This window comes from Podarcis raffonei, chromosome 3 (genome assembly GCF_027172205.1).
Source record: "Podarcis raffonei isolate rPodRaf1 chromosome 3, rPodRaf1.pri, whole genome shotgun sequence".
NCBI classification, from domain to species: Eukaryota; Metazoa; Chordata; class Lepidosauria; order Squamata; family Lacertidae; genus Podarcis; species Podarcis raffonei.
This window is the reverse complement of record NC_070604.1, coordinates 52,626,072-52,640,625: the sequence shown is the minus strand read 5'-3', so window position 1 is coordinate 52,640,625 and position 14,554 is coordinate 52,626,072. Positions and strand designations below refer to the sequence as shown.

At 39.9% G+C, this 14,554-nt stretch overlaps 1 protein-coding gene across 4 annotated transcripts in view; it reads right to left on the bottom strand.

Annotated features, from left to right (window-relative positions):
* AFG1L (AFG1 like ATPase) overlaps positions 1 to 7,772 on the bottom strand; it is a 59,516-nt gene extending 51,744 nt beyond the window's left edge. For 2 of the 4 annotated variants that reach the window (XR_008329498.1, XM_053381600.1), the window contains exons 1-3: positions 7,518 to 7,770; positions 5,682 to 5,905; positions 206 to 257 (exon numbers count right to left, since the gene is read on the bottom strand). Coding sequence is in view for 3 of the 4 variants with exons in the window: in XM_053381600.1 (XP_053237575.1) it covers positions 206 to 257; positions 5,682 to 5,905; positions 7,518 to 7,629 (388 nt within the window). In the remaining variant the exon portion in view is untranslated. Of the gene's footprint in view, positions 1 to 205; positions 258 to 5,681; positions 5,906 to 7,517 lie in introns of all 4 variants that reach the window. The other 2 variants (XM_053381602.1, XM_053381603.1) reach the window with 2 other exon arrangements.
* Positions 7,773 to 14,554: the final 6,782 nt, after the last annotated feature.

Genomic DNA, 14,554 nt, shown 5'->3' with positions numbered 1-14,554 from the left:
AGATTTGCTGAACAATTGATTAGAATTTGGAATACAGAAACGGGAGGCATGAGGAAGTCGAAGAAGAAAGGTTTAAGAAATTAGGACATGAAATGGTACTTGTTTCTTGTTTTGTTTTTTGTCCATTGTTTGTTTATGTATGTTTTGTTTGTATGAATATAAAAATTGCTTAATAAAAATATTATTAAAAAAAAAATAAACTTACCAACATCTCCATAGACATAAAGGCCTTTTGGGGGTTTATGTCTTGTAAACAACTGAAAATAAAGAAAATTATTCATTATACTTTATTTTGCTCTGATAAAAGTTAAATAAGGAAAACAGACACAATGTACAACACATATTTATCAGGTACTCTGTCATTTGCAGTAAGTTGAGTCCGGCTTAGTTTTGACTTACAATGAAAATATATGAAAAAACAAACTTTGATAGCAGATGGTGTCCTATCAATTAAGAGCAAGCACAGTGCAATGAATTGACTGTTGGGTTTGGGCAGAGTCCAGATTAAATAGATGACTTTGGGCATCATCATCCAGTAAGCCCAATATACCACTTCTCAGCATGCTGCAAGGATTTTAGGGGAAAGGATATAAGGTTGGATGATAACATATACACCTAATAATATCCTGGAAAATAATGTTTGGGCTTGTTTGTTTTTAAAAAGTTAAAGTTCCCATTATGTTCAACTAGGAAAGGAATTAACCCTTTAAATTAAAACAGTTATTTCAATAAACATGTGAACCTTGCTTCCTAACTCACCCAACTTGCATTTTTGAGGACTTCCTGTACCCAGATCTTTACAGCTTTGTCTTACAGTTTGTGTCAATGTTACTTGGGAAATGTTAGATGTATACTAATTTTCTGTCCAAGACAAGTCTTCAGGAAAAGGACTTCAACTAATCTGAATTTATTTTTAGTTTTATGATGCCGGTATTTTCTCATGGTTGCTTAGATCTGTATCTGGGAGTACAATTGTCATACAATTAGCCTTTCTGAAGTAATAGTGGTGAGGATGGTGATCTAAAAATTCCTCTCAAAACAGAAACCTCATAAATGGTCACCAGTGTCTAGCACTATTGTGTCTGCAACTCAAAATTCATGTTGCAGATGTTTCTGATTATCAAAATATTTTATTGGCTAGTTGACTCATTGCGATCAAACTGCACTTTAGCTTTAGTCCCTGCAGCTAGTATTTTATTAAACACATACCAATAACCACATTTCAAAGCATTTGGAAATAAAAATTGCAAACTAGTACATATCTGCAGCAACAAGAACCACTTCAACACACACAACAACAAAACTCCACAAAATAAAACTATGGCAAATGTCCATAGCCTGTTAGCCTGTAAAAAAAAAATGCTATTAGAAAAATGCAGATGTTTTAAATGTAAATTTATACTTGTCTATCTTTTCAGCTAACGTGTGTGTGTGTGTGTGTGTGTGTGTGTGTGTAGAAATCAAATACACAATTACATCAGTGTGGCTATTTGCAACCATGAGAATTACATGGGTTATCTGTTTTTTTTAAAAACAATAATGGATACAGGGTTTTAATCACATAGGAGATATCAGTGCATAGAAGCAGGCATCTGCACGTGAATTGCACTTCTTCATCTCACCCCATATGTGCCAAATGGATGTATATATATGAAATAAGGTGGGGGATATAGCAACCACTAAATTGATCAAGGTTCCATCTATATTTCCTAAGATGGAGAGATTCAGTAATGGTGATATTTCTGGCCAGCATTATATGTAATTTCCATATTTATGGCTTTGGAAGAAGCAACCAAGTTTTTGGAACAGGATGGCAGGATGTTTTAAATGCATCAACTATACGTACATAGTCTATCTAATGTAACATTATATACCCTGGTACTCTTAGAAGTACTAATAGTGGTCAGTCAGGCAGATCTATTTGAAAATTAAAGATAAATAAGCTAGCATCCAAAGAATTATCTAACTGGTTTATTGTGCCCAGTGTGGCTTTAAAATAACATTTCTTGAACAGAACTTACATGGAAAAGAACTTTTGAAACTGGGGAGTTTGTTGTACAAAGAAAACAAGCATAGAACCATTAGTAAAAGCCTTTGATCTCACCTCAAGTAGCTCTTTGGATCTCTATCACTTATATAAAAACAATCAAGCATGCTGAAATATTTGTCTTTAGATTTTCAACCCACTACATCATTTGCTAAGCAACTGGAGAGAATTATTTTTACATATGCATGTTATTCTAAGCAGAAAAAACTGGTAGTGAGACAGGTCTCATCAGTTTATGTGATTGCATAGATATTCACCATCATATTTCACAAATGTACTAATTTGGTTATTGCTTTTACAATTTTTTTAATGTAACACTAGAGCTGAAACAAATTAAAGTTCAAATTTTTTGATCTCACATGGAGCTGAGCAATTTCTAGACTGCGTTTCAAATAAAAATTGCATTACAGATAAGTATTTTCCTCATCAGTTTGTCAAGTTTCTTTGCCTTTTAAAAATCAGTATATTCAGCAAGCCACACAAGCTAACTATTACAACTAAACCACTTGAAGATTTAATTTAGAGCCAAATTAAACTGTGCCCCAAAATGTTAATTTGGTGGACATTTGCAACAAGGTTTCAGATGTTCTGAAACTATTTCAGTAATAGCTACCTGCAACTACTGTAGTAAATTGTGCTGCGAAAATACAAGACAAAATTAGGGTTGTTTTCTAGCCTGTCTGTTTTTTAAGGACTTGTTTTCAAAATGCTTGCTTACCATTATTCAATATACTTAATTATTCAAAATTACTTAATATTCAAACACTGAACAAGGAAAGAACAAAGAAATAAGGAAACAGAAATGGTGATCTGCATTAGAATACTTAAGAACAGAGTAGAAAATTGTGATTGCATTTTACATCATTAACAGTTCAAATCCAACAGCTCCATTTTTTTGCAAGAAGAGTATTTATACGCGATCTGGAGTTAAAGTTGAGCAGTGAGGTGGACTAGTTTATAGGTGACACAAAGTTATTCAAGATGGCAAACTTGTAAGCAGCGCCAACAAAAAAAAGTACTCCAAAAAAGTCTCCAAGCCAGAAGACAGAACAACAGTGATATACACTGCAGAGAGTGGACGGAGGAGAAAGAAAATCTTAATTGCATGTGTGTTGAGAGGGGAGTCAATACTTGTGCTAAACAGAAATCTTTGGGTAACAGAACAACATGTACTGAAAATATCAGTTCAGTATTAAGAGGTACCGTAATCCTCATAGTATTGCTCATGACTGAAGCTGTGGGGAAAGGTTGTATGCAACTGTGGAGGGGATGTTTGATCTAATGGCCAATTCCTAATATAGGGGTTTTTTTGAGGGGAGAATTATATCTTGCATTACAACAGTTTTGCTTAAAAAAAATAAAGAAGTAAATACAAAGTAATAGTGTTAGACTGTTAAAAGTTCTATATTGCTTAACTACATATATTGCTTAACTACAATGGTCTCTATGGGGTGTACAAGAAATACAACACAGAAAAGTATAAAAGCAGAGTATTCAGTAGGTGCCAGAAGCTCAAGTGGGAGGGGGCCTGTCCTGACCTCAACTGAAAGAGAGTTCCACAAAATTGGGTCCACAATACTGAATACATGGCTTCTGGTAGATACAAGCCATGCATCTGAGCCACGGGGATGGCTGACAGGGACTTCCCTCAAGTCCTCCGTGATTAAGCAGGGATATAAGTGATTAGGTGGTCCTTGCGGTGTCCTGGAACCAAGTTGTTAAGGGCCTAATAAATTAATACAAGAACATTCAAGTTGGCCTGGTAGCATATGGGCAACCAGGGTGACACTTTTTAAACACCACTAGTGAAGATCTATATGGACCATTGGTCTAGGAGTGCAAGGTTGCTCATTACAACCTTAGACTCAACTGCCTACCACTATGTTCTACCCAACTCATCTCATCCACTTTGTCCAGTATCCCTACATATTTCCTACCCTTTTCATTCCCAATACATAACACAAGGGACTACTGACATTTTCCTCTCTGTAGCCTAGTGCTTGAAAGTCTAGCAGCAATGATCCAAAGACTTAGGCAGAAGTATCAAAGGCTATGTTTAAGGAAGCTTTTAATGTTTGATGGACTACTGTATTTTAACATTTTGTTGGAAGCCGCCCAGAGTGGCTGGGGAAACCCAGCCAGATGGGCGGGGTATAAATAATATATGATGATGATGATGATGATGATGATGATGGGATCAAGTATAGTGCAATAAAATAATCAATTTCTAGCATTCATTTCTGTTTACAACTCTGACAATTGTGCTCTGGCAAAAAGTTATTTGTGGGACGCCTTCTGACAGCAATAATGAGCAATTCTAATGGTGAATCTGTTCACTGGGAAGTGGGGGAAATGACTTTTACCATGATTTTGGAAGCACATAGGCAGATGTACTGAAGTTCATGGAACAGTCGCAGCTAGATTATATTGCACCTCATGCTAGTCTTACTTTATTGCAGGAGAAACACAGCTCAGAAACCTGAATAAAGCTTGTAGGCCAAACATTGTTTCTGAGAACTGAGATTAAGTTTGGAATAGAGAAAGCCCTGCCACACACTTGAGAATTGTGGACATTTAAACAATATGTGTTTAACTGTGAACAAAACTTTACAAGGCATGTACATGGGTAGGGCCTCCCCCTTCAATATGAATAGGTAGGGATTTCACATCTAATCCATAACCAAGTCAGAACAACTTCATCAGTTATTAAGTGACATATTTGACCAGAGGTGGCCAACATGGTGCCCTGATGGGCTCCAACTCAATCTTCCCAGATCACTGATCATGATGGCAAAGACTGATGGGAGCTGTAGTCCAACAACATCTGAAAGGTACCATGGTGGCTAGCCTTACAAATCTGATCATAATTACAATACTGGTTTCAACTCAAGAAACATACTGTTGATCTGCCCTCTCCATCAGCTCTTGCCACTAGTACTTTAGCCTGGACTTATAGATTAGGTAAAGTCAACCAACTGCACTTTTGCATGATTAAAACCAAAGCAGGTTGCCATTGTGGCAGCCTGCACAATCAAGTGGACATGGGATAGTTCACCATCAACAAAGAAAAAGGGATTCACCAAGCATGAAAAAAAATGAGTAGGGGAATACAGGTAAGGTTTTTCAAAATATCAGTGAACAGAGGAATTCAGATATAGAGCACATAGAGCTCCCACATAAGAAAGGCCTTCCATGATGGTTTTAGGCTTCATTTTTCCATTGAACTTGCAGAGCTCCGCAGCTAACAAAATCAAAGGAGAAATACTGTCATACCTGGGCTCCATATGTGCACCATATGATTTTGTATCAGAACCCTTTTCAAAAAGTATATAAACTGGTATTTTAAATTTGCTAAAAATCATTTTATGGAAAAATCAACTTTTAACAAGTTTCTCATTTAGACAAAGAATGCAGTGCAGTGGTCATTACTATTTTTGTAACTGTGAGATGAGGCCCGAAGTTTCAGTTCTGCCTCACAGGCTGGTCCTAGGTGTGTTTTCTCAGCCCGTTTCTCATGTGTAAATAAGAATTATTAAATGTTACCGTCTACACAATTGTTGCAATCAGAAGTAAGGAAGAAAACCTAAGTTGAACATTTAAGACTCTACAGTAATGCCTAGTGACAGAAACTCACCTTTGATAAGATGTGCTTTGGACTGATACTATAGCCTTTAAGGCTTTCATGTAGCTTCTGCAGGCATTGTACAACTTTTCGTTGTTGCTCATCGTTCCTCAGCTCCTCGGCTTTAATCAGAAACTCATAATGTTCTAAAGGTCCATTGCAAATTAACAAGGCTTTGGAATTAGCATCTGCTCGAGTGCCACTGGCAGCTTTCTCAGCTGCCTGAACTGTGTAAGCTGTAAAAAAGAAAAGTGGGGGAGGTAAATAATGATTTATTTTACTGTCAATGGAAAAGCTTGGAGAATCATAGACATTCTTATATGTTCAAATATACACATAGCCATATCAGACTCTATTTATTTACTGTGCCTTTTAGTTTAGGAGGTGCCTATTAGGCTCCTCATGATGCAGTCCTACACACACTTTCTTGGGAGTATGTCTTATACAGACGCTTCAGGTTACAGCCTCCGCTAACCCAGAAATAGTACCTCGGGTTAAGAACTTTGCTTCAGGATGAGAACAGAAATCACATGGCCTCATTAGCTAAAGTGGTACCTCAGATTAAGAACAGTTTCAGGTTAAGAACAGACCTCCAAAGCGAAATAAGTTCTTAACCTGAGGTACCACTTTATATAAGTAGAATGTATAGGATATGATAGGATGTTTTGTTATCTGGTGTTGGGACAGAAGTAGGATAATGAGATGCACTTACACAGCCTGCTGAAATTTCCTCTTCACCACAAATATAAAAAAGTGTAGGAGCCCTGTCCTTGTTGGAACTGGCCAGCATAGACAAAAGTCAAATCTGTAATTATCCATTCTTCTTGCTCTGCCTTTTGTTTCATTGCTCAAGTTTGAATTTTTTATTAGTTCACATATAGTATTCTATGACAATTAGCTTAGGGCGAATTAGCCTAGGGCTAAAAGGAGCTGAAGTCCAAAACAGTTGGAAAACAGGAGATTGAGAAAGGCCAATATAAGCTTTAATGGACTTCAGTGCATTTCACTGGATGCATAAAATATTTTAAGTTTACGTTACACAGTAAATTCACTATGCTTAAATAAAACACATTCTGGACTGAAAGCTTGTGTGCAGCATCTAGTAGATTTTAGACACAACATTTATGAAAATATTTCTAAACCACCATAAGATAAAATATCAGGGCAGTGAACAAGAAAACATAAAACACCATTAAAAAGAATTAAAATGACTGGTTCATCCATTTAAACAGCTGCAAAGGCTTGGCAGCATAAAAATATAGTATAATAATAATCAGAGGTTTTTTTGTGACAGTACTCACCAGTACAAAGTATAAGCGCCTCATTTTTTAAAAACCAAAAAAACACTAATAATAATGATAAAACAGTGTGTACAATGTTGCAGGGAAGCATTGACATTTTGAATTCTTCAAACTTAAGAAAAAGGCAACAGAAAATCCCTTCATGGTGGACAAGTATTCTGAAACATCACAGTCAAAAAAACTTCTTATCTGAGTATCCTTAAATGCCACAGAGAATAAACGCCACTGTTCCAAAAGGCCCCATATGTATGGTAGTGTGGTTTGTGTAAAGTTGGCGGTGAAGGGAAGCCCGCAGAACATCTCCAATACATTTGCTCCTGAGGAAGTCGAGGGAGGAGAAGGAGCGCTCCTAGTTACCGAAGAGGCTCCTGGCCAGAGGCGCCTGAGGCTTTGGCCCAGTCACGACCCGGCGGTGAGGCAGAGGAACAGTCGCCGTTTGACAGGCTGCTGCTGCTCCCTGTTGATACGGGTCAGCGTAACTCTGGGCAGTGGGCGCTCAGCCCTCCGCGGCCAGGACCGCGCCGTCCCAGATCTAAGCGGCACTAACCTTTCCGCGGGGTGCCGGCTTCAGCCCACCCGGTTAGCAGGAGAGCAGCGTGTCGAGCGGCAGCCCTTAGAAAGCAGCGCCCAGTAACCAAGGGCGACACGGGCGCCGCCATCTTGCCGAGGCCCCCCGCCTACCCGTTTCCTTATGAAGGAAAACTTTATTGAGAAGAAACGGACGCAGACAGCCACGAGTCAGGCCGGTTCCAGTCACCTTCACCTTGAGGCGGCGTTCCCGGCACAGACTACACGCTCCAGAATGCAACGCGCCGCTCCCCTCGTGCCGATGGAAAGCAGCCGGATACAACGGCATGCCGGGAAATGTTGTTTTTAATGCCCTCAGATGCCGACCCAGAACTGGGAGATCGCTGGGGTGAATAAACGTGCACCACTGGGACCGCAGGCTGAGGAGACAACGTGTATTATTTAGCTACACGTCGTGCATGCCCTTATGATCCCGTGTAAGAGACTGTACCTTGCACAAGTCTCGCTGCAATAGCTTAATAATTGACACCAGGCAACTCAAAACCCCTTTAGATGGGAAGTTACTCAAGATGACGTGCTTCCCGATCCTGTGCGTTTACTCTTTCATCACATAAGCAAAACAAACTCATCTTTTATGCTGGGGCAGGAAAATAAGTTACGTTGCAGGAAAAGCAATCAAGAGGAGGCTGTCCATAAAGCAGGCCTTGCCCTATATGTATAGCGAACAGTTGCCCTATCTTGTGCCACTTGGCATAAAGGTTGTCTAATATATAAACAGCATTAATACCTCTTTTTTTAAAAAAGTAATTCTTACATCACTACCTGCCATATTATTGGATTTAATGCCAATAAATGCATTGGAATGACAACACTACTATCATTCTTTCCTTATTTGATTTGGATGTACCCCTCACACCCCTACAAGAACTAACCAGTGCCTTAGATCTCAGCAAATGCTTGCTGTGTCACACATCCACACCACACATTTATGGCACTCTTATACCACTTCTCATGGCTTCTCCCCTCCTAACAAAGAATCCTGGAGACTGGTTTTTTAAAGGTGCTACAACTTGTTAGCAGACCTCTTACGGAGCTACAATTTTCAGCACTCTTAACAAACTACAGTTCCCGGGATTCTTTGAGGAATTTTTTTGTATGTGGTTAGGGTGTGGATGTGACCTTAGAAATATAGTTGTAACTACACCAACAAAAGGAACTGATAAACATTTGAGGAAAGAGATGCTCAGTCATAACATTGCAACTTACATTGATCAACCTGTAAAACACTTACCGTAATTGTTTCAGCTACCCCTCCCTTCTTTTGATGCAGTGTGGGAAGACCTTGCAGTTGAGAATGTACTAATACATATCCATCAGTTAGAGCTAGATTAGCAGCTCTGTCTTCTACAACTGTCCTGCTGTTCCATGAATCTTCCCATTCTGGAGACATGGCACTGTTGACCACCTTTCTAGTGCATAATAGGATACTTGCATACTCAGTAGTGTGCGTTATGTCATGGTGGAATGTTGAGCCACTGTATCAGGAACAGGAGTCGGGGGCTGGTTGGCAATGAATCACACAGCAAACTCTTTACTCAAGAAAACACAGTTGACTCAGAGGGCCAGGCCTAGTGATCACAGCAACTCGTCCAGGTAGATCTTGCTCCTTTGAAGCAGTTGTGGGGCCTGAAGATCCCCACCTTCCCACACTTCCTTAAGTCTCCTCTTTCCCCAGAATCCTTCCAAAGCAATCTGAGACTCTCTGCTCTGCCCTCTTCATACCTCTTTTGGTTCTGGGAGATCAGGAGGGAAGGGAGCTAGTCACAGCAGGAATGAGAGACACCCTGGCTTCCTCACCAGCCTGACTCATCTCTGTCATTTGGCCTCTCCTCCTCTCCAGCCTCTGCTTCTGCCTCTGATTTTGGACTGTTCTCTGCCACAGACTCTTCCTGCTCCCTAAACTCTGTTACCTCTTCAGCTTCAAACACCTCTTGCTCCCGGTCTGCTTCCTCTTTCCCCCCTGACCACTCATTGTCATCCCAACACCAGTCCCCTGGCTTTGAGCCATCTTCCCTTGGGGTTCCCCTGCTGGTGCCTCCAGCTACTCCTTTGCATCCAGCCAGTCCATGACAGACACTCGGTTAAGAGAAAAACTACAAAGAAGTTTGTGGCACCATAAAAAAATAACAGATTGACTGTAGCATAATCTTTCATGGGGTAGTATCTAATTCATCAGATGTAAGAAGCCAACCAGATGCCTATGGGAAGCCTGAAAGCAGGATCTGAGTACATCAGCACACTTGGATGGCTTTAAAAGAGGATTATACAAACACATGGAGGTACAGGCTATTGGTGACTACTGGCCACAATGGCTGTGTTCTACCTCCACATTCAAAGACAGAATGTGTGCTGATGCACCCTGGTGATTCCCAGCAATTTGTCATCATGGCTAGTAGCCACCAATAGCATTTACCTCCATGCATTTGTATGATCTTAATGTAAAGTCATCCAAGTTGGGGGCCATCACTGCCTCCTGTGGGAGCAAATTCCATAGCTCAATGATGCACTGTGCTAATAAGTACTTTATTTTGTCAGACTGAACACATTAAAAAATAAATATCTTCTTTTAAAGCAGCAGGATTGCGCCCTGTCAGACACACAAAGTGTTAAAAATGTTGTGCTTTGTATTTGTAATTTAATAATGATACCAAACCACTTCTTTATGAATTTTTAGAATCAATTTTCCTTTTCGCTGTCCTTTTAGCAGCTTTTATGGGTTCAGCTCGCTCTATATTGTTAAATGCATCAGCACCTGGGCTCATTTAACAAAGAATTCCAATGCACATTGCTATGTATTGAACAGCAGACATCTCAAAAAGGCACTGCAATTGTTAGAAGCAATATTTTTAGAAACTCGAACAAGGAAATAAACAACTTCAGTAAAAGTGATTTAAATAACAAATAACTTCTCTTATAAGCAGCTTAGCTCCTTGAGAACAATGAATAAACAAGGAGACAAGAGTCTTTCTCTCCTCCCCCCCTTTGCATTATTAACTCTCATCACGATATGAATGGGTGAAATGTCAGGAATAATTGGAGAAAATCACAGCGTACTCTTTGGCAAAAACATCTGATTTATTTAAATTGTCACTACTCATTCTTAATAAATCCTCTCTTTAACCTTTTGATCTGCAATCCAGCAGGCTAAAAACTGTACATTTGTGTGCGATGAACATCTTCCGTCTTCTCACACAGCATCAACAAAACTGCATATTGTATGTTGAACGAAGAGCAAACACTGCATCCTGTACTTTCTTTCTCAGGGGTTGAAACGACCCGGGGGCATGGCTCCAATCACAGAATCTGGGAATTCACACGAAACAAGTTTGTGCTAAATATAGCTCTGAAGATTATTTCAGTAAAGAGCATGTTGAACATATGAGTGCCGTCTTGTCTGCATTTCCTTTAATTTACAGTCTCAGTAGTGCAGGTACCTCTTTTCAGTTGCAAACAACAGGGTTTTAATTGTGCATCTGTGAGACTGATATAAACATGCCCAATCCAGGTGTCTGATCCTAGCACCATGCAAAAAATAAAAAGAAATAAAGGGAAATATTGTTAAGGGAACAATCAGATTTCAAACACGGGTCAAATTTGTTCTTGATGGCATGGTATGAAGTGTACAACTGGGCCAGTGAATAACTGGAGGACATATATGTTTAAGTATTGCTACTTATTTTCCTCTGTGTTTCTGAACATGAGAACCAAGGGCTATGGGCCATGTGATCCTGTCAAACAAACTAGTCCTCTATTTCCAAGTATTTCATAGCCTGTTACTAGATGCTGAAAAAAAGGTTGTTTGCTGAATGCCCAATAAAGGCCTATCAGTCTAGCCTTTACCTGAAAATATAACTGCAACCATCCCTAGCTATCTACAGAGTGGAGGGTAGAAGATATCTGGTTGACTTTATATATTATTGGCTGCCTCCAGACTGTCACTGTTTTGCTGGTGGAATACAGTTGCATACCAGTAATTAGTTTGTGCAATTAAAGTGGATTTGGCATTCTTACACAACAAATCCACTCTTCTTCCCCCCACCCCAGAGGCAGAGCATCTGCCTTGCACAAAGGAAGTCCCAGGTTCGATCCTCTTAGCACGTTTCTCCCTTGTGTCCTGAGTTCGAGTGTCTTCAAAGCCCATGACACCTTTGGTAAAGGGTGTTCTCCAACTGGAGCATTCACAGGCCAGTGTTTCCCAGTTGTCAGTGTTTATACTACATTTTTAAAGATTTGCCTTAAGACAGTCTTTCAACCTCTTTTGTTGACCACCAGCATTTCGCTTTCCATTTTTAAGTTTGGAATAGAGTAGTTGCTTTGGAATACGATCATCAGGCATCTGCACAACATGACCAGTCCAACGAAGTTGATGTTGAAGAATCATTGCTTCAACACTGGTAATCTTTGCTTCTTCCAGTACACTGATATTAGTTCGCCTGTCTTCCCAAGTGATGTGTAAAATTTTTCGGAGACACCATTGATGGAATCTTTCGAGGAGTTTGAGATGGCGTTTATAAGTGGTCCGTGTTTCACAGGCATATAGTAAGGTTGGTAGTACAATAGCTTTGTAAACAAGCATTTTGGTTTCCCTGTGAATGTCCCGGTCCTCAAACACTCTGCACTTCAATCGGGAGAAAGCTGCACCCGCAGAGCTCAGGCGATGCTAGATTTTGGCATCGGTGTTGGCCCTTGTGGAAAGAAACTGCCTAGGTAGGAGAAGTGATCGACATTTTTCAATGTTACACCATTGAGTTGGATTTGTGGCACTGCACAATTTGTTTTTATAGGCTCCCTATGTCAGTCATGCTCCTCCCAGTGGGCCACATAAATTAATGCTGCACCACAGACTACAAAAAAGACACTGCCAAATGCTTCTTCTGCAATGAAGTTTTTCACTGCCTTGATATTTGAGCTTCAGGGTATAGCTGGTTAGTCCTATAATACACAATGAACAAACAAGGAAGATATATAACAGACAGGAAAAAATAAGCATGCCCATGTAATAAACATTAGTCTATAGAAATATTCACCTTAAGCAAAGCAAAGTATTTGCTAGGTTTCCATATTAACCTATAATACCTCTAATCAAAGAGACAGGTAAAAATATACATCTCCTTACAAGATATGCCAGTCCATACAAGTAAGGCATACATTCTCCTACAAGTAAAAGACACAGCAGTCCATTCGGTTGTTGCCCTGCTTTGCCCATAGGAGCCAACTTCTAAGGGCCAAAGTCCCTTCAGCCCCTCCTAAAATATTTGAGGGGACCAGGCCCCTCCAAAGTTGATGGGCACTGTCATTCAAAGGGCATGCATGCACCACATCATGTGATTGCCTGCTCACCTTATTTTATTCAAGTTGACACACTTGGGGTGGCCGAGAGGAGTTTCTCAGGCCCATAGAGGCCTGGAGAGCTGCACCTGGGCCTGGATCTGAGGTTCCTTATCCCTAGTATCAAGATTTATTTTTTTTATAATGGAGTATCATTGAAGCCATTGTTTTTGTATGAATCTGTCTTGTTTTTCTTTACTTCTATTTAGCAATTTCAAGCATAATTTATGTATACAAAGTGTGTACTTGAGAACTCAGGGTTCAGGAAAGTGTCTTTTTAGTTTCCTAAGTAAGTATTGCATAATTGAGTGACATGTTTCTGAATCAGTGTTTCTCAAAATTCTGATGAAAGATTTTCAAGTAAATGTTCCTTCCTCAAAATCTGCAATATGTGTTTAAACTCTTCGAGAGGAGTGTGACTGAGCTGTTTTCTCGTAAAGCGATGATCAAGGGCCGTTTTGCATAACAATTTTTAATACAGCACAATCAACATCACTTTTTCCAGTGATTTTGGCAGAATGCATTGATCTCAAATGTGCCATGGATGATATCCAATGTTGTTCAAGCAAACATACCCTTTCTCTTTTCTCCCTGAGGCTCCTAATGCCCCCCAGATCTGCTCTGGATGGTTCCCCAACCCTCAGGAGCTTTGGGAGGCATGGTGAGCAATAGGAGGAGGGGGAGTAGAGTTAAGGGGGTCTTGTCACACAAACAGAAGTCCATTCCACTGGCAGATGGGCATTGGATTTCATCCCATGTTTATAACTCAAAATACTATCTCTTACTATAAAAAACTCCAACCATAGGTGTGGTGATGTGCAGCATGGTTACATGCTGGCTGAACCATTCAGATGATTTGACAGATGAATGGCCTAATTCTCTGTAGGTTTACTCAAAAGTCCCACTGAGTTCTATGGGACTTACTCACAAGGAAGAGTGCACAGTACTCCAGCAGTCCCAGAGCTTATTCACACAACAGTACTGATGTGCTGGTTTCTTGTACAGAGCCAGCCCATACATAGCTGCTCTTTCAGATATTTTTTCTCATTGCTCTAAGATTCCTGAAGCTAGTACTGATGAGATGACAGACAGAGGGCTGTGTAGCTGCATATGGTTGAAATTTACCTACTGTATTTTTTGCTCTATAAGACTCACTTTTTCTCTCCTAAAAAGTAAGGGGAAATGTGTGTGCGTCTTATGGAGCGAATGCAGGCTGCGCAGCTATCCCAGAAGCCAGGAACAGCAAAAGGGATCGCTGCTTTCGCTGCGCAGAGATCCCTCTTGCTGTTCTGGCTTCTGGGATTCAGAATATTTTTTTTCTTATTTTCCTTCCCCAAAAACTAGGTGCGTCTTATGGTCTGGTGCGTCTTATAGAGCGAAAAATACGGTACATATTAGCTTTGTAATACAGAATGAGATCTCATATTGGCAACCCTCATAACTTCTGGTATTAAACATTGTACTCATTTATTGATTAAATTAATAAATGAACAGTTGTTAATAAACATTGTGACTTATGGGTGTTAATTCGGTAATGTAAGCAATATCAGAGATAACGTTGAATGTTAAAAGATATGGGTGTCACCATTATGACAGTTCATTCTTTGTTACTCATTTAACAGGAATGCTTTTAATGGAAAGAGCTGCTCATGGGTATTTTGCTGCCTG